The following is a 24,267-nucleotide window of genomic DNA, read 5'->3' on the forward strand; positions in this document are numbered from 1 at the left end:
ACCAGGAAGAAGCAAGTGCCAGAGGTGAGATTTTGGCTCAGCATGAGGAAAAACATTTTGATATTCAGAGCTTTCCTATTAAACGCTATTAATCAAAAATAAGTAAGATGGGAATATTTGTGTCCTATGAGATTAACACATGTTCTGCATCCATACTTTGGAATATTATGTATCAAAAAGAAGTATACTAGTTTTGTAAGCTATTCATGATACACTGATGAGCTGGAAAAAAAGCAGATTGTAGAACAGCATGATAGAATTGCCTCATATTAAAATTTGGGTTTCTAGTCTTATGTTTAATTATCTGTAACTATTTGATAGAAGGCTGTTTACCAAAATGTGGTTGGTACGTTTAGGGAATGCTTGTACTCTTGAGATTTCCTGAGTAGCAGGAGTCTCTATTGCTATTTATAAGTAGCCCCTTGTGCCCAAACTGGGGCAGAGGGGGGCGGCAAGGTTGTGAGAAAATTTGCAGCCAAGTGGGACAAAGTGCTTGGGTAGCCTAAGCTATCAGAGCTTGACACTGGCCTCTGAAGTCTTGTGGGCGTGAGCCCTTGGTCATAGATCTGCCTCCAGGTGGTCAGCATCAGGATTGAACTGTTCGACACCCCATTGGTGTCAGGGGAAGAGATACCACACAACTGTTGTCAGACTGCTCACACAATTGTATACATTCTTTGTCCCTGTAGTCGACTATCCCATCCTCTGCAGCATCTGTCCTAGTGGTTTGTGCATAGTAGATACTAAGAACAGCCAAGTAGTACATGTAGAGTTTACTTTATGCAAGAACAGTTTCTCTTTTAAAAATATTTATAAATTGAGATTTGATTTTGAAACATGATTTTTTTGCGGCTTGGGGATTCTTTTCTTCCTCCGTATACAATTCAGCGAATTTTAGTGTAGTCACAGAATTGTGCAACCATCACTACAGTTAGTTACCCCAGAAACCAACCCCATACCCAGTAGTCATCCCTCCTGTTTGCCTCTAGTCCACCCAGTACTAGGCAGCCATCACCCTACTTTTATTTACCCATTCATCAGTTGATGGACATTTACGTTGTTTTTACTTATTATTATGATTAATGTCTGATTAAAAGATTCAAGGTTAAAAAAAAAGATTCAAGGTTGATCAAGACAAACAGTAACCATACTTCAGTTTTTGGGAAATATCTTAATGGGGACGTGGTTGCCATATGGCCAACTGCCTGTTTTTATTAGCCCACAACTATACTCATCCATTTGCAGGTGTCTATGTATGCTCTTAGCAAACCACTGCAGAGTCGAATAGTTAAAACAGACTATATACCCCACAGACTGTCTTCCTGGCCTCATCTATTTTCAGCCTTAACTTCAAGAAGTAACCTTCATGTTTACTCAATACCCTTTTCTCTTTGTTTTTGGCAGGCAGAGAACATTTATAACGATGAAGACCCTGAAGGAAGTGTGGATCCAGAAGGACAAGGATCTTAGATCATGTCTGCACTTGTGATTTTTAGACTCCCCTTTTCTTCCTCTCAACTCTGAGATTGATTTAACACTGGTTTTGAGACACAGACTTTGTTTGGTTATCCCTCTATAATAAGTTCTATCAACAATGTTATTAGTCCAAACAGAAGGTGTTTTCTAAATATTAACTGGGGGCTTCTTGATTCAGCAAAGCCACAGACTTATATTTAAATTTTCTTTAGGAATTTTCTAGTAACAGAGGTCTAAAAGTAGCCACAAAAGGGGGAATATTGTGTGTGGTTATTTTTCTTCTTATGCTATATCCCCAAGTTTTTCAGACTCATTTAAGTAAAGGCTAGAGTGAGTAAGAAATAGAGCCAAGTGAGGTAGGTGTCTGAGCCATGAAGTATAAATACTACAAGATGTTGTTTTTATTCAGGAAATAGGGGAGATTCAAGTCATACAAATTCCTACACGCCAAACTTTCCAGGATGCACATTTCCTTACATAGACCAGTCTCCTCTCAGTTTATTCAGTTAAGTCAAAACAATGTGTTCCTTCTTCCCCATATATTTTTGCTTGTTAGTGTATTTCTTGAGCTGTTTTCATATTATTTCTTTCCTTTCTGTGAAATGGTTTTTAAAAAAAACTTGGGACCACCAAGTTGTAAAGATGTATGTTTTTACCTGACAGTTATACCACAGGTAGACTGTCCAGTTAAGTTGAGAAGAGTGAATCAATAGCTTGTATTTGTTTTTAAAATTAAATTAATCCTGGATAAGAGTTGCTTTTTTTTTTTTTTTTTTTTTAAGGAGTTAGTCCTTGACCACTAGTTTGATACCATCTCTATTTTGGGTGACCTGTTTCACCAGCAGGCCTGTTACTCTCCTTGACTAACTGTGTAAGTGCTTATAATGGAATAAATTGCTTTTCTACATAACCCCATGCTGATGGGTTTTATTTAGTGTGCAACATTGATCAAACACCAGTCTCCGGCTTCTGGCTTCGAGAAGAGTTGTTCAGATGACAGTTATTTTCTGTGGTCTTTGACTACCAAGAGCAGAATTAAATATAGTAGACCCAGAGGTATAGAAAAGAGCTTTACTCCTTCCCAGGGGAAGTGAAAGACATAAAACCCTTCATCAGGTGTACAGATTAGGCTTTGGTAAAATAACATCTTTTTGAAATCTTATCTCTAGAGAACCACATGAACTTTCAAGAATGTTAGAGGCAGTGTGGCAGAGAGAATTTAAGGCAAAATTTAAATTTTGAAAAGGTGTTTGACCTTTTCTCATAGAGGATGAATCTCCTCAGTGTATTTCACTGGGGCCTGTACTTAGAGGTTAAAAAAGTAGGCTCTTGAAAGCCAAGTACCATAACCAGATAAAATGCTTGGTTCTTTGCCAAACACCCAGTCTAACTGAATAGATCACTCTCACCCAAAATCATTTTCATAAGGTAAGATATTTTGGGAAAGCTGGATTGGTTCTTTTTTGTTTGTTTTTAAGTGAGTAGTAGTTCTAGAGTATAGTGAAAATACCTTGACACAAGAGTAAACCTACATTAATCAGCATAGATTTAAAAACTGTAAAGGAATTCAGCTAAAGTATAACACTCATGGCACAAAAGGATCCAGATTGTAAACCATATACGGTTACCCTTGAACAACATGGGTTTGAAGTGCACAGGTCCACTTAACACAGATATTCTTCAGTAGTAAATAACAGAATCCACAGAGGTGAAGGAATCTTTGATACAGAGGGCCAACTAAGTTATGTGCAGATTAAGCCCCACATTGTTCAAGAGTCAACTGTAATGAAAATAGGGTACCTTTTTTACTTCACCTGTGTTCCCGAAAAACTTTCTGGTTTGGGTCAACACAAGGCAAGGTACATTTTTCACAATACTAGAGTGTGTCCATACATTCATCCTTTACTCGGTGTGCCTTTGGAAGGTTGCTGATGGCTGACAGGAGACTCATTTTTCCATTCCTCAGTGCATTAAGATCAGTACCAGTAACATGAAATAGAATACAGCTAAGAGTGGACTGACAGTATTCTGCCTCCAGCCAGCCCTAGAATCTTTTAAACAGGTCAGCCAGTATTTGTAACTTTCCCAGAGAGAGCTGCTTGCCAAATCCATGACACTCCCTTCTCTGTTTAGAAAAAAGTATGTCCAGAGGGTACTTAGTGATCCTTTGCTAAGAAGTTTTTTTTGTTTCTTGGTTACAGATTCGGCAGTATGTTTCTAAACAGCCCCTGTAAGGTTGAGAGAGAAAAGAATAAGTTTAAGTTTTGCAACTTAAAATAATACAGTATATAATAAAGTTTTTGTGGATTTTTTTTTTTGGCTGTGCTGTGTGGCTTGCAGGATCTCAGTTTCCTGACCTTGGATTGACCAGGCCCCAGAGCATTGAGTCCTAACCACTGGACCACCATGGGAATTCCCAGTATAAAGTTTTTAACAATGAATTTCTGAAGCTTAGTGCAGATATGTTAGGGAGAGCTTACTAGAGTGATTTGCATCTAATCAGGGATGACTTTGGTAGGGGGCTCGCTAAAAATTTCATCTGCCCACATTAACTTTACACAGGTATTACAAGATCTGAAATTCTGTAGTTTTGATTCTTTGGATTAATCATTGCCTTCTCCCAGTTGTACTTTTCATCTGATCCACACAAAGGTATTTAGCAGCTCGTTTTCTTCACTTACAGGGTTCTAGTAATCTCAAACAATAAGCATGGTCTGTTAGGCCTGCGGTAGAAGAAAATTCTAGTATGGGAGTTCCCCGGTGGTCTAGTTGTTAAGATTCGGTGCTTTCACTGCCGTGGCTGGGGTTCAATCTTTAGTCGGGGAACTCTTGCAAACTGCAGAGGAGCAAAAAAAAAACAAAAAACCTAGTAATTTAGGAAAAGCATCAGTTACAATATGAATTTGTATCCAAGATGTGTAGGATTAACTAGGAAATTAGTAAAAATTTAGGGACTTAATCTAGTACCCAATTTCATCTTTTTTAATCTTTAGTGTCTATCCAAGAGAATCTAGGACTTTATAGAATATGAGGACATATTGGAATGTAAAGAATCACTGGATAGGTATGTTGCTTGTTTCACAAACTAAGCAATAATCATGTCCTTTAGTCTATAAACAACACCCTCTTCAGCTTTTTAAATGACTTGTTAACAGGTTACTTTAGCCTTCTTGGCCTTCTTAGTCATAGTCTGAATTAGATGTCCTAACTGCCCTCTCTGCTATTCTAAGGAAACTGTTTATGAATAGCAGATGGGGTCAGGTAGGGTGAGGAAAGTGAGAATGCATAGAGCCTAGATGTTTTATCCGGTTCCGGATTTCCTGGTGACAATCGGCGTGTTTTAAGTCCTACTAGAAATTGAAACATTGCAAAGGAAGCCTGAATACTTGAACCAGGCAACTTGGAGGTATGTGTCCTCCTGTTATTCCTAGATGATGTAATTTGTTATTAGACAATTTTTTTTTTGAAGCATTAGTCTTGTTAGGAAAGCGACAACAAGGCAGACAACAGTCTTGTAACCACAAGTATCACCTTGAGACTGTGTCTCGATTCCACCTGCCTCAGAAGTGGGAGCGTTAGCCTGTTCCAGGCTCTTAGGTAGCATAGCCCTTCAAAAAAAAAAAAACAAACCATTTTCCTTCTGTTCATGGATAAGCACAATTTGACAGTTTCCCCCCATTTTTTTTTTCTGCTTTTCACTGTCAAGAGAAATTTCTCATGAACAGCATCTGCCCTCCCCACCATCCCCTCAGCCAGTGTTGGTTGAGATTTGGGGAGCAGCAAAAACTGACTTGTAAGTTGCGAGCTCTTCAGCAAGGCTGACTCTTAGCTGCTCCATCTCTTTGTTCTTCTGTTGCTGGAGTTGCACCCCGCTTCTTAGCTGCCTCTGTCGTTCTTCCATTTCTTCCAGCTGTTCCTGCATGAGGGCCAGGCACATCTCTAATGAGCCAAACAATAAAAACCTGACATCCATTATTATAAAGCATTTCTTTACACACTAACTTCCATAGCAGTGTTGAGATTGAGAAAATGAGATTCAGAGAACGTGTTTTGATGTTTTTGAAAATGGTGACCCAAAAGCAGTCTTGCCTGAAGTATGGGGGAGGATTTTGACCACCTAATTGGTGAACTAAGAATTTTTATAGAACCTTAATGTGCAAGTTTGTTTCCATTAAGATGATCAGTTTTTATATTCCCCTACAGCTGTAAGCAGGTATCTTTGAATAACTGTATTTGAAGCTCCTTGAAGTCAGACATAGCTTTACTTAGTACTTACCACAACATGACATGCAGGTAGGTGCTATATTAATGAGGGTATCATAGTTGTTAATTTCCTGTATCCTTTTCTTATTATATCAGGGCAATTTGTTCTAAAGTGCTAATTTGGAAAATGAAGGTGCTATGCCCTGGAGGCTCTTGGGTCTCAGATAACTTTCCCATTATGCCAAAACCAGGCGGGATCATTCTACAAATTTTCTCTGCAGATTAATGTCTGCAGAATGACGTTAAAGAAGATGTCCGCACGTCAGTCTGTGGCTTGGCTGCTAGCTGGCGTGGATCCTCGGAAAGCATGGGGGAGTTGGGAAGGAAAGGGAGTGCTGAAATTGGAAGGCATATTTTTAAGGGGCAGTGACTTCATTTCAGGTTTTGAAGAATTGGAATCCAGTTTGGGCACATACTCGATGGTGGTCGCTCAGTTTTGTCCAACTGTTTGCAACACCGTGGGCTCTGTAGCACACCAGGCTCCTTGTCCATGGGACTTTCCAGCAAGAATACTGGAGTGGGCTGCCACTTCCTTCTCCAAAGGATCTTCCCCACCCAGGGATTGAACCTGTGTCTCCTGCATTGCAGGGGGTTTCTTTACCAACTGAGCCAACAGGGAATCATGTTCTAAATAGAATGATCTAAATTGTTCTCCGAGTCATCCTTGGTATACCTGAGGCATGTCAGTCTGCAGTGTTCGATACTGTAGCTGAATCTCCGCTTTCATCATACATTGTTCAAAGGTCTTTTTTTAGTGCCTAGTCAGGTGGCACAGTAGTAAAGAATCCATCTGCCTATGCAGAAGACTCAGAAACTCGGGTTTGATCCCTGGGTTGGGAAGATCTGGAGTAGGAAACTCACTCCAGTATTCTTGCTTGGGAAATCCCATGGACAGAGGAGCTTGGCAGGCTATAGTCCATGGGGTCACTAAGAGTCAAATATGACTGAGCTCCATCCAACACATAACCATACTTTGGCACCATGCAGAGATGGGGCCTTACCATCTAAGCATGTTATCTAGAAGTATTTGCATACCTCTGTGCCCCAGTTTCCCAAGCCTTGCTATCTAGTAAACCTGTCATTTGCTGGATATACAAAAGAACATGCTTGTAAAGACAATCTGTACTGTCACTGATAAGCTCTTGACAGGGAGACGCTGTCACAGAATGAAGTATTACTACAGTGACAGAAATGAAGGACAGTCTCCATTCTTAATCCTATGTAGCATCATTGGGTTAATTTTAAAAACTGCTTTATCAGGACTTCCCTGGTGGTCTAGTGGTTAAGACTGTACTTCTACTGCAGAGGGGCACGAGTTTAATCCCTGGTCAGGAAACTAAGGTCTCACATAGCCCAAAAAAAAAAAAAAAACCCGCATTTTATCATTGAGTCTTTCATAGGCTTTCTTTAGTCTGGCATTCAGACTCCTGCTAGTTTGACCCTCACTTCTAACTAGGACCTCCATTACTCTAGTCTACACTGTCCAGTAAGGAAGTCATTAGCTACACGTGGCTTTTGTTTTGTTTTGTTCTTATGGCCACACTGCCTGGCATGTGGGATCTTTAACTCCCAATCAGACTGTAGGTGCTTAGATCTTAGTATGTCTGGCACCCTCCATATAATGCTTATTGATGTGAAGCATGCAGATAGTAAGCATATTCCATCTATTGGCACTAGAAGTCTTCCAACTTCAAGGTAAAAACTTGATCATTCTCAGCAAACTTACCCCACCCCCTGCAACCAGTCACCAAAATTCTGCCCATTTTACCTCACATCTCTCTCCTCTCCCACTAAGTGGTCTTTCCAGGCTCTTTCAATCTGCCCTCCACCCTGCCACTTACAGTGCACCATTAGAAGTGCTTTACAGATACTATTAACAAGCTCATTCCTTGCAGCAGACCCATTAATCCCATTTTACATGTGAAGGAGCTGAACCACAGGTTAGTAATTTGTCCAAGGTTTCCCAGTGAGTGGTAGAGCCAGGATTTGCCATTAATTTAGAGCTTACACTCAACAGTTGCTTTATTGCCTTCACATAGATACAAAAGTAGAGATAGATAATATAGATGCATGGGTGCTAAATTGCTTCAGTAGCGTGCAACCCTAGGGATTGTGGCCTGCCAGGTTCCTCTGTCCATGGGATTCTCCAGGCAAGAATACTGGAATGGGTTGCCATGCCCTCCAGGGGATTTTCTTGACCCACGTCTTTTAACATCTAGGTGAATTCTTTACAACTAGCTCCACCTGGGAAGTCCAGATACATAGATAGGCGGACTCTTAAATGGTCTTCAAACTTTTCCATGAAACCCCAGGAGGAGGCTGGAGTGTACTTCACTCTTTAGTTAGTAGCTCTACTTTTACCTGTTTTTTTTATGTTTACATGTTGCCATTCCATATAACATTGTTTTGGGGAAAGAGTCTGGCTTTGAAGAAAACCTTTTTAGGAAAACCACTGACCTAAAGAATACATAAAGCCCTTTACAGTCTGGTCCCATGCTACTTCTCCAGCCTCATCCACTTCTCAGATTTGTTATGGTCCAGCCACACTTCCCATAACATGTCTGTGTTTTCATGCTTTATGAGCTGTTCCCTTGGCCTAGAATGGTCTTTGTCCCTTGTCGACACAGTGAATTCATTCTTTAAGACTCAGCTCAAACACCTTGTAGTGTGAACTTGAACTGGATTTCCCAGGGTTACATCCCACCTCCATCCCTTCCTAGCTGTGTAACCCTGGACAAATGACTTCTCTGACTCACTTGTTTACTTGTTTCTCAAATGGTGACAATAGTTATACCTATCTCAGAGGTAAGAATTAAATGAATTATTACATGTAAAGAACTTCAATTATACACTAGCTATTTTTAATCCTTGTATGAAATTTCCCCCTTATTTCCCCAAGGGTAATTATACCTGCTTCATCAGTACAATGCTTTATTCCTACAACTATTACATTGTCTATCACATTGAAGTATGTTAATTATTTCATTGATTTTAAAACTCACACTTTATATACATACTTAGATCAGGAGGTCTTAGATTTTAGGAAGTTTTATCATATCCTTCCTGCACTATAAACTTTTTTATCACTAATTTTTTCTTTTTGGTTCTTTTTTTTGTTTATTATTATTTTTTAATTGAACTATAAACTTTTTGAGGACCGTGATTGTCCGCCACCCCTACCCTTTACCACGAGTTTGCGTCTTTTGCCAGCACATAGCTCACTGCCTGGCACAAAAAAAAAAAAATTGGCTAAATATTTGTTGAATGAATGGGTGATAGTGATGAAAGCAAATTTAAAGTCACCAGTGTGAGGTGTACCCTTGAAAAGTAATCAGATGCCATACATGGCCTTTGGCAAACAGCTTAGGAAGAAGTCATTTCAGAAAGAAGAATTATCTCTCAGACCTTTTTTCCTACTTTAATTGTGGTATGGAAATAGACTTTCATCAGGGTTGTTTCTCATAGAGTGATCTTTGGAAAGCTGCACAGATAATCAAATCTGAAACAAATCCAGTATAGTGATGCAAATCACTGGGGAAACAGTTCTAGAATTCTAACACTATATAAGGAAATTCTAATCCCAAGGATTCTCTACTTAGTGCATCACCATGTGAGTTAGCCTTGTCTGAAATCTAAGCATCTTCTGACTTCTCACCTCTCTGCCCCGCTCATTCTGTAGTCAGAATTATCCTATGTTCATTCTTGCTTCCCTTTTATTTTGCTACCATTGTTCCCTCTTACCTGTAGTAGTTCCTAATCAGTCTCCCTTGCCTCTCGTCTCTAGCCCATTTTACACACTGCCACCAATAATGTTTCTAATAGGAGAGCAAGGGGGACTTCCTGGTGGTCAAGTAGTTAAGAATCTGCCTGCCCTGGTCCAGGAAGATTCCACAGGCTCAGAGCAACTGTCCCCATGGCCACAACTCCTGAGCCCTGCTCTAGAGCCCAAGAGCCGTAACTACTGAAGCCCTTGGGCCTAGAGCCTGCGCTCCCAAACGAGAAGCCACCACAAGGATCTCGTGCACCATAATTTAGAGTCGCCCCTGCTCACTACAACTAGAGAAAGCCTACATGCAGCACCGAAGACCCAGTGTAGCCAAAAGTAATTTTTTAACTAAAAAAAGAGCGAGGATCATGTTAATCCCTTGATTAAATATCTTTAAGGGGCCAACTGACCACTGAATAAAGTCCAAACTCCCTAGGCTGGATTTTAAAGTCTAATAGGATCTGCCCTGACCTACCTTCACAGTTCAACTCACCTCTCAGTTTTTCACCTTTCGCCTGCAGCCAAGTTACTAATTATATTTTTATATCTATTGGATTAAATAATATGTTAAAATTACCTTCACCTATTTCTCTTATGTGGCTATTAGAAAATTTATTAGAGGCTTTCTTTATATTTATGTTGGACAGCACTGGTCTAGATCTTGCCTATACTTCAGTACTTAAATAACACTGTCTTCTGTTACAGGTTCTCTGATTTAATCCATGGCTAAAAATAATCTCATTATCCCATAGCACTCTTATCTGTACCTCTCTTAAATCACATGTTACTTTCTACCCTGCGTTACAGTTATTAAAGTAACATCTGATTGAGTATCAGCTGTTAAGAATAGTATTTGTTTATGCAAAAATAATTAGCACCCTTTCACTAGATTATGACCCAGTAAAAAAACAGTGCAGTGGAGGTGGGGGTCAGTGTTGGGTGAGTAAATACGTATAGTTTGAAGGCATTCAATACTATGACCCCAAAACCCTATTGTTTTAATAATATAAGCTATAGAAAGCTTGACAAAATCTTCAGTGAAGTGAATGCAGCCATTTTCAACAGAGGACATATTCCTTATGGATAAGTTGAAATCTCTGGGATTTTTAAGTTCATCCAAAAAAACGTGTGTTTCAAAAGACGAAAATACTGCTGTGAAAAGCATCACAGTGTGGTCTTGAAAAAAAAGAAAAAAAAAAAAAAAAAAAAAAAAAAAATAAATACATTTCTTCACAAGAAAAAAAAAAAAAAAAAAAAGAAAAGCATCACAGTGTGGTCTTATGGCGCCCAGCAGCAAGGAAGTCAGCACTTAACTGATGCATACTCTGAGCCTGGTGGCAGAGATAAGTAAGACATACTCCCTACCTTCTGAAAGCTCGGTCTGTGGGGGAGAAAGAACTGTTTATGCACTTAGTGTTTAGATCCCATTTTGTTCTAAAAGGGATTAGGACTGGCTCACAATCAGAAATAGCTTGAGTACGATTGAAATGGTGACAAATGCACAAAAAAGGAAAAGGAGGGATAGAGGTTTATAGATTTCATCCCAGCTTTTTAAGACTGGAAAACTTCAAAACACAGATCAGATAGGTGGGACTTGAGAGTGAATACCAGGGAGGGGAGAGAATGAATTCTATCTAGCCTCATTCCCTCCTGCTCTATCTAAACCCAAGGGCGATTCACTCAGAATCGGAAAATGGTGCTGTGGAAAGAGCACTTAAATATTTGGGGTTGGTCAGACTAGAGTTCAAATTGCTCAGACTCACTGGGCCTCAGTTTCCTCATCTAGGAAAAATGATAATAGTTGACTTGGAGGATTAAAGAAGATCATTGGTGTAAAAGTGTCATGGAAACTAAGAGTGCAAGTAACTGTCAGCCCTAGCAAGCCTGAATGAATGAAATGGAAAATGGCTTAAAGAAGCGAGTGACTGGCCCATGGAACAAATTGCTCTTCCCACATATGCTAGCCTGGTGGCTCAGACGGTAAAGCGTCTGCCTGCAATGCCAGAGACCTAGGTTCGATCCCTGGGTCGGGAACATCGCCTGGAGAAGGAAATGGCAATCCACTCCAGCACTCTTGCCTGGAAAATTCCATGGACAGAGGAACCTGGTAGGCTACAGTCCATGGGGTTGCAAAGAGTTGGACACGACTAAGCGACTTCACTTCACATATGCTAGCATCCTCCAGCCCACAGACATTTGGCCCAGTCCCCTTTTCCTCCTTCCTCCCATGCCCAGTGGGCCTACCCGGTACTGCTGCACCTCCTCGTCCCGTTTTTGCCTCACAAGGGTGATCTGGTCCTCCAGGTTCCTGTTTTGCAGGTGGAGCTGCTGGGCTTGTGTCTGCAGTGGTCTCAGGGCCTCCTTCATCTCCTGGATCTCGGCCTGGGTTTTCTGCAGAGCTTTGGCCGCAGCTTCTTTCCTCTCTAGGAGCCGCAGCAGCTGAGGCTCGTACTCCTCTTCCAGGCCTTGGCGGCTCTCTGCCATGAGGCTCTCGAACCGGGCAGAGAGCCGCCGGCTCTCCTGGAGAAAGTGCCCATCCCTCTGACTCGGAGGTGCTTCGAGCTGTTGCCGTAACTGCTCCTCCTGCTTCTGATAGGCCTCCCGGAGCTGGATTAGCTCCTCTGAGAGCTGGGCCGCCCGGGTGGTCAGCGCTTCCCGGAAATCGGCAAACTGGGCCACGTCCTGCCGGCGGCACTCCAGCTGGTACTGGTAGGCCACGCACTCCTTGGTCACCTTGAACAACTTCTGCTTGACCAGTCGGATCTCCTCCCTCAGCCCGTCCCTCTCGAGCTCTGCCTGGGCATGCAGTTTGTGGGCGGCCAGGATATCCCGGTGGACCTGCTGCACCTCCTGCAGGGCGGGCTCCCGGAGCAACACAAGCTCATGGATGAGCTGATCCCTCTCCTCTTCCAGCTGGGCCACGGCTTCAATGCACTGCTGGAAACGCCCCTCCAGCAATTCCAGGTCCTCTATGCTCAGGCTCCCCTCTGTGCTGGGACTCGGCCTGGCTCGGGGGCCCTCCTTGGGGTTAGACTTCTCCTCGCTCAGGACCGTGTCTCCCCCATAAACGATCTGCTCTGGGCTTGCCGTCTTCACGGGCTCTTCCACATTTAACACCCCCTCCGGCTTCACCGGCTCTTCCACATATAAAGCCTCCTCTGGCCTCACTGGCTCCTCCAGGTACAGGGCCTCATCCGGCGTCCTGGTTTCCTCAATGTGCAGCGTCTCCTCCTGCGGTTCAGTTTCTTCCACGTACAGAGCCTCATCAAGGTCACCTGTGTCCCCCAGGTAGAGAATATCCTCTAAGTTCAAGGTCCCCTCCAAAGACAGAGTAACTTCTGGGTTCCAGGTCCCCAGCTGATACAGGGATGCAGAGTTCTCCTCTTGAAGAGGAGACATGAACTCTGGTCTTGTTTCCCTGCAAGAGAAACGACAAGATGAGAGGGCAGTCACAGTCCTGGGAGGGTTTGTGACGAGCCGCCAGGACACACAAGCCTAGCTTGTAGCAAATTCTCACATCTCCGAGGGCAGTTGTCTGCCCCCTCCCTCCATCAGTCCACCACAACACAGCCCATTGCTTAGATCTGACACCATCCCCACGAGGTAAGTGTTGAGTCTCTGCTTACAAATCATCAAAGGACAGGAAACCACACCTGAGCCACTCTGTGTTCCATTACCAGAAGAAAATTCTAGTGTTGAGGTAAAATCCTGCCCACGGTTTTCACCTGGACTTGATTCTTCTTTCTAGAATCAGACACTAATTTCTTTTCCATATCAGTTCTTTGAACACTTAAAGAGAGCTGATTTAGTCCTACTGTATAGCATAAGGAACTATATTCAATATCTTGTGATAAACTATAATGGAAAAGAATATGAAAAAGTATATATATATATATATATATAACTGAATCACTTGGCTGTGCAGTAGAAATTAACACAACAATGCAAATCAACTACTCTTCAATAAAATAAATATTTAAAAAATAAAGAGGGACTACAACCACTGGTGATCCAGTGGTTAAGAATCCACCTGCCAATGCAGGGGATGTAGGTTCAATCCCTGGTCCGAGAAGATTCCACATGCCATGTCACAACTACTGAAACCTGCTGCAATGAGAAACCCACGCACCTCAACTAGAGAGTAGCCCCTGCTTGCCACAACTAGAGAAAGTCTATACATAGCAACAAACACCCAGCACAGCCACAAACGAATAAAATAAAGAGAACTGATTTATCCCTAAGTATTCCATGCATGTCAAGGTTTCCAGTACCCTCCTCATTTGGGTTACTTTTTACAGTTTCTAAGTTGACAGATTCATTATCCCTTGGGGATGAGTATAGGAAGCAGAGTCCAGATGTACTCTGAGCAGTGACTCTCTGGATCCTATATTCCTACTGACGTAGTCAAGATGCCCTTAACATATAGGGCAGCTCTATCATATTCTTGTTTTGACCACACCATGCAGCATGTGGCATCTTAGTTCCCTGACCAGGGATCAAACCTGTGCCTCCTGCATTGGAAGTGTGGAATCTTAACCAATGGTCACCAGGAAAGTCCCTCATATTCCTCATAAATGCTGAGTTTGAGTAAAATCCTTAAGAGTTTTTCACAGCAAGTGCTTTAAAACCATATCTCTTGTTCCTATAAAACCTCATCTTAGAACTGGTCCATCCTTCCAGCCTGTCAGATGCTTTTGAATTCAGACTCTGCGCTTCTAACACATGAGCCCCTTAACCCAGCTCCAGCTGCCTGCTAGCTTTCCCGGTTCTGGTTGAGGAATGCTCTCCTGCTGCTTTGGCCCTCAAGTGGTTTTAGTCTTTTCTGTTTCAAATGCACCTTACTTACCTTGGATCTCTGAGCAATTCTTTGAAAATATAAAATACTCTGGAAATAATAAATTACACTTTTAAAGGTCCTGTTATATGTGCCAGGCCCTGTTCTAAATGCTTTACATATATCGATTCATTTAATCCTCATAACAATTCTATGAGGTGGTTACATTTATTATTCACATTTTACAGATCAGGAAATGGAGGTTAAAGAGATTAAGTAATTTGTTCAAGGAAACTCAGAGAGTGCCAGTTATAAAAGACTAAATTTGAATTAAAAATTTTTTTGGATAGAAAGTGTAAATGAAAAGCCTCACATATCAAACAAAGAATTTGATTTGTATTAGAAAGGTTTACTTGTCTCCAGGTTTTAAGCTCTGTTTCTCAGCTTCATGTTCCCAATAAAGACTATTTTTATTCTAAATCACTGTGTTCTCAGTCCTCCTCTCTACACCCCAGGAATCCCTGGCTTCCCTTTTGTAACCCCCTGATGGCATTCGGGTGTGGCTTCACCAGGCCCCAGACATCACTGGCCTCATTCAATCCCAGCACCTCCAGCAAAACCTAAAGCTTGAAGACAACTCAACGATCACCTAGTTCATTTACTTCCCATTACCAGACATGGAGTGGTTTTTTTTTTTTTTCAGGTATCTTCACCTAACGTGCCAAGCATCAGGTGCCAAGTAACACCTGAAGTTACTTGGCACCTCAGACTCTACTGCCAACAAATTATCCTTCTCTCTGAGCTTGTTACACCTGTATTCTCCAGCTCAGAGAAATATATCACTGTATATCAGGCTGTATATCAATGTTGTATTTTTTTAATTTTTTTATTGGATATAGTTGATTTACAGTGTTGTGTTATTGTACAGCACAATGAATCAGTTATACATCTATTTACATATATATATATATAGAGAGAGAGAGAGAGAGAGACCCACTTTACTAAGATTCTTTTCTCATATAGGCCATTACAAAGATATTGAGTACAGTTCCCTGTGCTCTACAGTAGGTCCTTCTTAGTTATCTATTTTATATATAGTAGTATGTATTCATCAATCTCAATCTTTAATTTATCCCTCCTCCTGCCTCCCCCCCGGTGACCATAGGTTCATTTCGTACCTATGGTATGAAATAGAATCTGAGATTCTATTTCTATGTTGTAAATAAGTTCATTTGTACCATTCTTTTAAGAGCCACGTGTGAGAGATATCATATGATATTTGTCTTTCTCTGACTTATTTCACTCAGTATGACACCCTCTAGGTCCATCCATGTTGCTGCAAATAGCATTGTTTCATTCTTTTTTTAAGGCTGAGTAATATTCCATTGTATATATGTACCACATCTTCTTTATCCATACTTCTGTCGATAGACAAGTGGTCTTTTTTTTTTTTTAGACAAGTGGTCTTTTAACAGCCCACTCACTAAAAACTGATATTTCTATCTAAGAAGGTCTCCAGGCTCCATCCTCCTCTTCAGCCCACTGCCAGAACACTCAACCAAGTCATCACCCCTCACCTGCACTCTTTTTTTTTTTTCTATTGTATGTCATTATTTTTATTGAGGTATAATTGATATATAACATTATATTGATTTTAGGTATACAATATGATGATTGAATATTTGTATATATCGTGAAATGATTACCACAGTTAATTTAGTCAGCATCCATCACCATACATCACCTGCACTCCTGTACCAGCCTTCCCATAAGCCTTCTTTCCTATCCCAGTCTAGCTTTGACAATGCTGCAACTTGCTCTAATATAAAGCAAACCATCTCGATCCACTTCACCCACAGAGAGTGAACTGCTTCACACAGATTCCAGGCCCTTCAAGATGTGGCCCCAATAAAACTTTTCAGCCTCATCTTGAATTACTCCCCACGGCCCACCCAATGCTTGACTTTCTGGAACATGCATTAACTTTATTTATATTTATTTTTATTTATTTGACTATGCTGGGTCTTAGTTGTGTACACAGGACTTTTCAGTTGTGGCATGTGAACTCTTAGTTGCTGCATGTGGGATTTAGTTTCCCGACCAGGGATTGAACCCCGGGCCCCCTGCACTGGGAGTCTTAGCCACTGAACCACCAGGGAAGTCCCTCAGAACATGTGTTAACTTTTATACCTCCCACTCCTACCCCACAATGTCTAAAGGGTCCAGCTGGGAGCATATAGTTCATTGTATACTGCCTGTCTAGAGAGGAGTCCTACACTGCCTGGAAAAGTGGATCTCCTTGCACCAAGAAGGATGCACCTGTTCAGCCAGCCAGACCTACCCAGATCCTCAACAGAGTCCCAGCTTTGCCAGCAGACTGCCCTCACATCATGTTCCAGCTGAGTCCTCCACCCTGGAATGACGTAACTGCATTCAAGGCAGTATTCTAAGCATTCTCCATAAATACTCATTTATACGACGCTCACTTGTGTGTGTTAGTCACTTAGCCATGTCCGACTCTTTGTGACCCCATGGACTGTAGCCCGCCAGGCTCCTCTATCCTTGGAATTCACCAGGCAAAAATACTGGAGTGGATTCCCATTTCCTTCTCCAGGGGATCTTCCTGACCCAGGGATCGAACCCCTGGTCTCCTGCATTGCAGGTAGATTCTTTACATCTGACCTATAGGATTTATCCCAATTTATAGATAAGGAAACCAAAAAGCACCAAATAAAGAATTCACTCAAGAGTTCTACAACTTATACATGGTAGAGCCTGTTGAAGGCCGGCAGTCTGGCTCTAGAGCCAAGGCTCCTTTTTACCACTCTCGTCTTAGATAGAATGGGTGTTAGGTCTAACAGATACAGCAGGTATAACAGAGCTTGGCCCTAGCATTCAAAATATATTTATATCTATTTACTTACTAAATTTCTACTCATCTTCCAAACCCTGCTGGAACCCCACCTCCTCTGTGAGGCCTTTCCCAGCTGACTCCCATTCTTGTGTTCTCAAGGCACTTTATATGCAGCTCATCTTTGCACTAAGTGCTTTGCGTTCCAGAAGTGCATCTGTCGGTCTCCCCTGATAGTCCGTTTCCTAACGACAAGCACAGTTATTCTCTGTATCCCAGGGCGGGGCTCTGTGGATGTAGGCAGCAGCAACTGACTGAGCTCCAAGGAGGAAACTTGCCCAAGGTCAAGTGGCAGGACTGGATGTAGAGTCCAGGTCTCCTGACTTGCAGGCAGTGCTGTTCCCACACACCGTGTTGCCTCAGTCACCTCCCCTGAAGTGCTAGGCCTCTGCTAGGTGCTGCCTTCACTCAGCTGCCTCTCTCTAAAGAGCCGGGAAAAAGTAGATTGTGGGAGGACCTGCCTGGTGGTCCAGTGGTTAAGAATCTGCCTTGCAGTGCAGGGGATGAGGGTTCGATCCCTGGTTGGGGAACTTTGTTGTTGTTTAGTCGCTAAGTTGTGTCCAACCCTTTTGAGATCCCATTGACTGTAGCCCACCCAGCTCTCCGGCCCTTGGGATTTCCCAGACAAGAATACTGAAGTGGATTGCCATTTCCTTCTCCAGGGGATCTTCCCGACCCAGGGATTGAGCCCATATCTCCTACTTTGTCACCGCTGAGCCACCAGGAAGCTCTGGCTGGGAACTACAGCTCCCCTAATGAAAGATGCCATAGAGCATGAAGCCTGCATGCTGCAACTAGAGAGCTCCATAACTACTGAGCCCACATGACACAATGAAGATCCCACATGCTGCAACTAAGACCCAAGGCAGCCCAATATATAAATGTTTTTTTAAAGCAGACTACAGGAGGTCTAGGGGCAAGGCAGCCAGCTCGGCTGGGGCCCCTGATCCCCGGCCTCCTTGGGCTCCAAGCAGCCTGCCTCTGCCACTCTGTCCCTGCCGCTGTAGGATCCCAGCATCTCCCAACCCCGGCCATCAGGACTGCGCTTGGGCGTGTTTGTGACACCACGCAGGCCTGGCTTGGTGTGTGGCTGGCTCTGTATACACTACAGGTGAGTGCATGTGTGAAACTCGGCTCAGCTTCGTGCGGGGGTGACAGGGAAGGGGTGACAGGTGTGTGTGACTGCACTTACACCTCTTGATACAAGAGGAAGTCCAGGGCTACAGGCTGACCTGGGGCAGAAACGTTCCTTACTCCCCCAAATCCTTCAGCCACAGGTCCCTTCCCCCTCATCAGGGGCAAGCTGATAGTGCGGATGATGGAGAGGGCTTCCCCTCCAGGGCCCCTGGTCAGCCAAGGCCCTGCTGCTGGTCTGGGATTGGGGACCCTCCCCCGACGCCCTCCCAGGCCCCAGACCAGAGAGAATGAGCTGCCTGAACAGACTCTCAACTCCAAGCTGGCAGCCGCCCAACCTTGCACCAAGTCTCTTCCACACGGCCAATTCAGCGACTTGGAGGGCTCCATGTCCAGCTGCATTTGGGGTGAGGAAGGAAAGAAAATGGGGAGGGTCTTTGGCCACTATGGGCCATCCGGCATCTGATGGTTGATGCCGGCTAGTGTGAAGGGGTTAATCCTCACATCGCCCGTGGGAGGGGAGGGGAAGTTATGAAAAGCCCCCAGACCGGCAGAGGTGTCGGAACCCCCGGCCCCCGCCTCGCCCCGGCCAGGCTCCCCTATCACCCTTGGCGGGTGGCTCCGTCCTGTGCCCCACCCCCGCCAGGACCACCGCCCCCGTCTGCCGAAAGGCGCTCTTGGGGAGAAGGGATCCGCCCAGCACCCCCTCCCCAGGAGCGGGTGGTGACCCAGGCCTGAGAAGGTCCTTTCCTACCTCGCGGCCTGGGCGGAGCCGTCCCCGCCGCGCCGGGGCTCCGGGCTGGCCATGGCTGCGCTACCCGGCCTGGGCGGCCGCGGTATTAATAGTCGGCCCCACGGGCCGCCCGCGCCCGCCAGCCGCACTGCCAGCTGCAGCCGACACCGGATCCGCCGGCCCGGGGCCGGGCGCGCCCACTTGGCCCAGGCTCCGGCCGCGGAGGAGGGAGCGGGCCTCGCGGCCCGGGGGCGGGGAGAGGCCGCCCCTCCCGGGACCAGCGCGGGGTGGGGGGGAAGGTGTGGGAGGGGAGGTCGGCGTCTCTAAAACGCCACCTCGGGGTCTTCCCGAGTCTTCTTTCTCCCCATCCTTCCTGTCCGAGTGTCCCCAGTTGCAGGGGCCCGGGGAGGAAGGTGGCTCTGCAGCCTTAGGAGGGCGCTCTTCCTGCCGGGCCGGCCCGGGAAGGGGACAGAGTGTGGGGTTGAGGACCTCGGGGGAGCCGGCACCCTGAGCTCCGCCCGCAAGGAGGTCGGGGGTGTCTGCCGCCGCCTGGCGCCCTGCGGTAACCCCCTCGCCTGAGCGCTATGCCCCCGCAGCTGTCGCCCAGGGCTGGGGGGAGGAGGGGGGGACAACGCCACACCCCCTGCGTTTGGGGACAGTCGGGAGCCTGGGGCAGGGCGGTGGGAGGACCACGTGGGAAGGTTGAGTCCATATGTAACCCCGATTTCTGTTCCCCCCGCTCACGCCGTGAGGGTTAGGGGATCTCTCCGCTCGTTCCACCTGTCATCACCCCCCCTGCACCCCGCTTCTGTCCACTCCTAGGCGTGACCCCTCCCCCAGGTCCTTAGCCCCCCAAAGGTCAGGATCAAACTCCACACTAAAGGCTGTCTGGGTCCCTGAGCCGGAAGCGGCCAGGCCCCTTCCCAGACCTGGGCCTCTGGCATGCTCCCTGCCAATGCCTTTTTTTCCACTTAGCCCCTCTGTCTGGGGAGGTCTTTGACTCAATCGCAGAAGAATGCCAGGCACTATAACAAGCCGAGGGGCTGGATGTGTTTAATCAGAGAGGCCTTGAATAAGGCGTGGGGGTGGGGCGGCTGTGTGGAACCATTTGTGGGCCAGGGTGTTGTGATCTGTAGGCCTGCTGGCTGTGTGCATGCCACATGGTTGTGTGTGTACTGTGTGGGGAGGGAGATTGTGGAACTGCTGTGTTCACATGTGACTCTGATGACTGTGGGGTACACGTCTGTGAGGCTGTATATGGGCAGGTGACTGTGTGATCATAGGGGAGTGATTATGAGAGTGGTGATGGTGCTGGTTGTGGACTGTCGGCGAGGCTGGCTGTTGTGACTGTGTTGTGGGGCATCTATATAGTTGTGTGTGTGATTGTGTGCCTGCGAGAGACTGGGGACTGAAGTGTGGGTGTGGGAGAGGCTGCTTACAGCAGCTGTATGGTGTGTCTTCTGAGTGTGACTGGGGCCCCCAACTATATGGTCATTAATCCATGTTTCTGAGTGTGCTGCCTGGGGTGGTATATTTATATCTCTCTGTCTAGTGCAAGGGGGTGGGGGATTAACACCCAGGGCAGCCAAATATACCCTTGTAAGGTATGCACGAGAAAAAGTCAGGTTTTGGAGGCTGCTGGTCATTTTCTGACTTACCTCAAAAATATTCCAGGGGAGGAGGTTGGCAAGGCCTCCGGGGCTGGTCATTTGACAGCCGCTGCCAGTCCGAGGGGAGCTGAGGGAGCTCGGGGAAGGTCTGCCAGCAGTACTATTTTGTGTGGTGCTAGGCAACAGGCAGAAAGGATGGCATTGAGAAGGGCTGTCCCTTTCCCTCCAACCCCCAGCCCAGGACCTGGCCCCAGGCAGCCCCCCAGGACTGATTCCTTAACCTCTCTCAGCCTCCCCCTACGCCCTTCTTCAGGCTGAAACACTGAATCCCCTGGGGTCCCAGAAACACCTCTAGCTCTTTGTTTTTGCTGTTCCCTCTGCCTGAAATACCCTTCCAGCTCTTCACATTCACTCATCTTCAGGTCTCAACTTACATGTCGTCACCTCAGAAAGGCCTTCCCTGATGTGCCCATCCCCTACATAAATGTCCATCCATTTACTGTGTGTCCTGTCACCCTGTTTATTTTCTAAACACGTACTGCAGTCTTTAATAGTATTGTTCATTTTCCATTCCTTCCTTTTCCGCTTCCCCCACTAGAATGGAAAGCAGGAAGAACACTTCTGTGTCCCCAGGGCCAGCACAGGGCCTGGTATGTGGTAAAATCTCAAAAACTTGTTGAATGAATGAAGGAAAGAAGGATAATCCTCCCTAGGCCAGTTCAGGCAACATTTGATGCCTGTTGTGTGCCAGGTCTGGGTCATTCGCCACCAAAGAACTCAAGGAAACAGATATACCCGTGTGCCCAGGCTGTGTACACCAAGGCAGAGGGAGGTGGGTGAGGCCACAGGACTCCATTCACTCAGCCAACATGGACACTTATCCTGTGCTGGGCCCTAGGTCAGAGCAAATGGCCTTCTTTGGCCCAGGGCCCTGCCTGCAAAGAGCTCACAGTGAAGAGAATGCTAGAACTGTCCCCTGGGGAGACAAACCCCTACGGAGAATAATGCCAAATCACTGAGCTGAGTGATGGGATAGGCACTGAGAACTGAGGAAGCCAGGGATGGGAGAGATTAACTCCAGGCCTGGGAACAGCCTCCTGGTCAAAGTAACTTGGGCCTGGAAGAGGAGAAGGAGTGTTACAGTGTCAGGCCGCTTAGAGAGACAAACACAGCCCTCTGCCTCTCAGCCCCTCCACAAAGCCGAGTTCACTAAGAGAGAACCCCCCTGGCTTCCTACTCTTTGCATACCCTGAATTCTCTGTGCTTGTCTGCCTGTCCTGTGTCCAGGGACTGACTCTCTCTGACCTTGGCCTCCTTGCCTTATGGTTTCAGGTGAAGTTTGGCCAGTAGGAGACACTGTAGGGGATCAGAGGGAAGGAGGAGAGTGAGACCGGGATATTTATAATACTGTGATTTTTCGTTGTTGTTCAATTGCTAAGTTATGTCCAACACATTGCGACCTCATGGATTGCAGCAAGCCAGGCTTCCCTGTTCTTTACTCTCTCCCAGAGTTTGCTCATGTCCATTGAGTCAGTGATGCTATGATTTTGGTAGGTACTATGTGGCAACCCACTCCAGTACTCTTGCCTGGAAAATACCATGGACGGAGGGGCCTGGTAGACTACAGTCCGTGGGGTCGCGAAGAGTCTGACTCGACTAAGCGACTTCACTTTCACTTTTCACTTTCATGCATTGGAGAAGGAAATGGCAACCCACTCCAGTGTTCTTGCCTGGAGACTCCCAGGGACGGAGGAGCCTGGTGGGCTGCCGTCTATGGGGTCGCACAGAGTCAGACACAACTGAAGCGACTTAGCATGTTCCTCCAGTAAAAGTCACAGCTCCTGTTGAGTGGCCTGCAACCATGGATACGAGCCTGGCCAGGTTCGTTAACAAGGCTCCCTCCCTTACCTCTTCAGGTCCTGAGACTAGTGACTCCCTTCCACTGTTGTGAGCCCCAGGGTGCTTCACTATTTGTGCCCACACCTCTGTAAATAGTTCCTTCATTAAACCTTTTTCTAAACAACAAAATTCTGTAAAGCAATTATCCTTCCAAAAAAATAATAAAAAAAAACAACCTTCTTCTGGCAAATGCTTTGAATGGTCCTATGCTTCCTACTGAGACCACTAAGGTAAGAACTAAACCTAGGGAAGATGAATCCTTGGCAGAGAATTTGGGGAGACCTTCCTTCTTTCTTTTTTTTAATTTTCTTGGCTGCACAACATGGCATTGTGGGATGGGAATCCTAGTTCCCTGATCAGTGATCAAACCCAAGCCAGGGAAGTCCTGAGGAAACTCTCTTTCTAATCACAACTCAAAACCAGAATCAGATGTTGTGAACTGTTACAAAGCCACAATAACCAAAACAGCATGATACTGGCATAAAAACAGAGACACAGGTTAATAGAACAGAATAGAGAGCCTAGAAATATATCTACACATTTATGGTCAATTGACCGCAGCCATGAAATTAAAAGATGCTTACTCCTTGGAAGGAAAGTTATGACCAACCTAGAAACCATATTAAAAAGCACAGATATTACTTTGTCAACAAAGGTCTGTCTAGTCAAGGCTATGGTTTTTCCAGTAGTCATGTATGGATGTGAGAGTTGGGCTATAAAGAAAGCTGAGCGCCAAAGAATTGAAGATTTTGAACTGTGGTGCTGGAGAAGACTCTTGAGAGTCCCTCGGACTGCAAGGAGACCCAAGCAGTCTATCCTAAATAAATCAGTCCTGAATATTCATTGGAAGGGCTGATGCTGAAGCTGAAACTCCAATACTTTGGTCACCTGATGCGAAGAACTGACTCACTAGAAGAGTCTCTGATGCTGGGAAAGATTGAAGGCAGGAGGAGAAGGGAATGACAGAGGATGAGATGGTTGGATGGCATCACCAACTCAATGGACATGGGTTTGGGTGGACTCCGGGAGTTGGTGATGGACAGGGAGGCCTGGCGTACTGTGGTTCATGCGGTCGCAAAGAGTCGGACACAACTGAGCAACTGAACTGAACTGAACTGAATGTATAACAAAGGAGGCAAGGGTATACAATGGAGAAAAGAAAATTTCTTCAGTAAATAGTGCTGGAAAAACTGAACAGTTACATGTTAAAGAATTAAATTAGAATATTTTCTCACATCATATGCAAAAATTAACTCAAAACGGATTAAAAAACCTAAATGTAAGACGGGACGTCATAAAACTCCTCAAAGAAAACATAGGCAGAACACTCTTTGACCTAAATCATGGCAATATTATCTTCAATCTGTTTCGTAAAGCAAAGGAAATAAAAGCAGAAATAAACAAATGGAACCCAGTTAGACATAAAAGCTTTTGCACAGCAAAGGAAACTATCAACAAAACAAAAAGTCAACCAGCTGAATCAGAGAAAATATTTGCTAATGATATTATCAACAAGGAGTTAATATTCAAAATATATAAATAGCTCATACAACTGGACATAAAAAAATTAAAAATGGGCAGAAGACCTAAATAGACATTTTTTCAGGGAAGACCTACAGATGGCCAACGGGCATGTGAAAAAGATGCTAAACATCATTAATAATTGGAGAAATGCAAATTAAAACCACAATGAAATATCAC

The 24,267-nt window shown here is 44.9% G+C and overlaps 2 protein-coding genes across 4 annotated transcripts in view; one reads left to right on the forward strand and one right to left on the reverse strand.

Moving 5' to 3' along the window:
- The window catches only part of RBBP4 (RB binding protein 4, chromatin remodeling factor), a 15,871-nt gene extending 13,485 nt beyond the window's left edge, over positions 1 to 2,386 (forward strand). For both annotated transcript variants that reach the window (XM_020896066.2, XM_020896067.2), the window contains exon 12: positions 1,405 to 2,386. In XM_020896066.2, coding sequence (XP_020751725.1) covers positions 1,405 to 1,470 — 66 coding nt within the window. In that variant the 3' untranslated portion in view covers positions 1,471 to 2,386. The remainder of the gene's footprint in view (positions 1 to 1,404) is intronic.
- Positions 1,854 to 19,525, reverse strand: SYNC (syncoilin, intermediate filament protein). Of its 2 annotated transcripts, XM_020896062.2 has the most exons (5): positions 19,079 to 19,520; positions 11,750 to 12,923; positions 5,268 to 5,392; positions 5,008 to 5,084; positions 1,854 to 3,704 (listed from the first exon to the last, which is right to left on the reverse strand). In XM_020896062.2, exons 1-5 carry the CDS (start codon positions 19,129 to 19,131, stop codon positions 3,694 to 3,696), a joined length of 1,440 nt encoding a protein of 479 aa, XP_020751721.2. In that variant the 5' UTR covers positions 19,132 to 19,520; the 3' UTR covers positions 1,854 to 3,693. The 2 variants fall into 2 exon arrangements, with proteins under 2 accessions (XP_020751721.2, XP_070315194.1); XM_070459093.1 differs by lacking the exon at positions 5,008 to 5,084 and having other exon boundaries at positions 19,079 to 19,525.
- Positions 19,526 to 24,267: the final 4,742 nt, after the last annotated feature.

The sequence above is a fragment of the Odocoileus virginianus genome, chromosome 30, assembly GCF_023699985.2.
Source record: "Odocoileus virginianus isolate 20LAN1187 ecotype Illinois chromosome 30, Ovbor_1.2, whole genome shotgun sequence".
NCBI lineage: Eukaryota > Metazoa > Chordata > Mammalia > Artiodactyla > Cervidae > Odocoileus > Odocoileus virginianus.

Excerpts from the sequence above, each read along its gene's own strand:
- SYNC (XM_020896062.2), bottom strand. The coding sequence starts at position 19,131 with ATGGCCAGCCCGGAGCCCCGGCGCGGCGGGGACGGCTCCGCCCAGGCC. Across the intron at positions 5,393-11,749 it reads AGGAGGTGCAGCAGTACCGG|GAACAGCTGGAAGAAATGGA; the intron begins GTAGGCCCACTG and ends GCCCTCATGCAG. Across the intron at positions 5,085-5,267 it reads GAAGAGCTCGCAACTTACAA|GGCTATGCTACCTAAGAGCC; the intron begins GTCAGTTTTTGC and ends TTTTTTTTGAAG.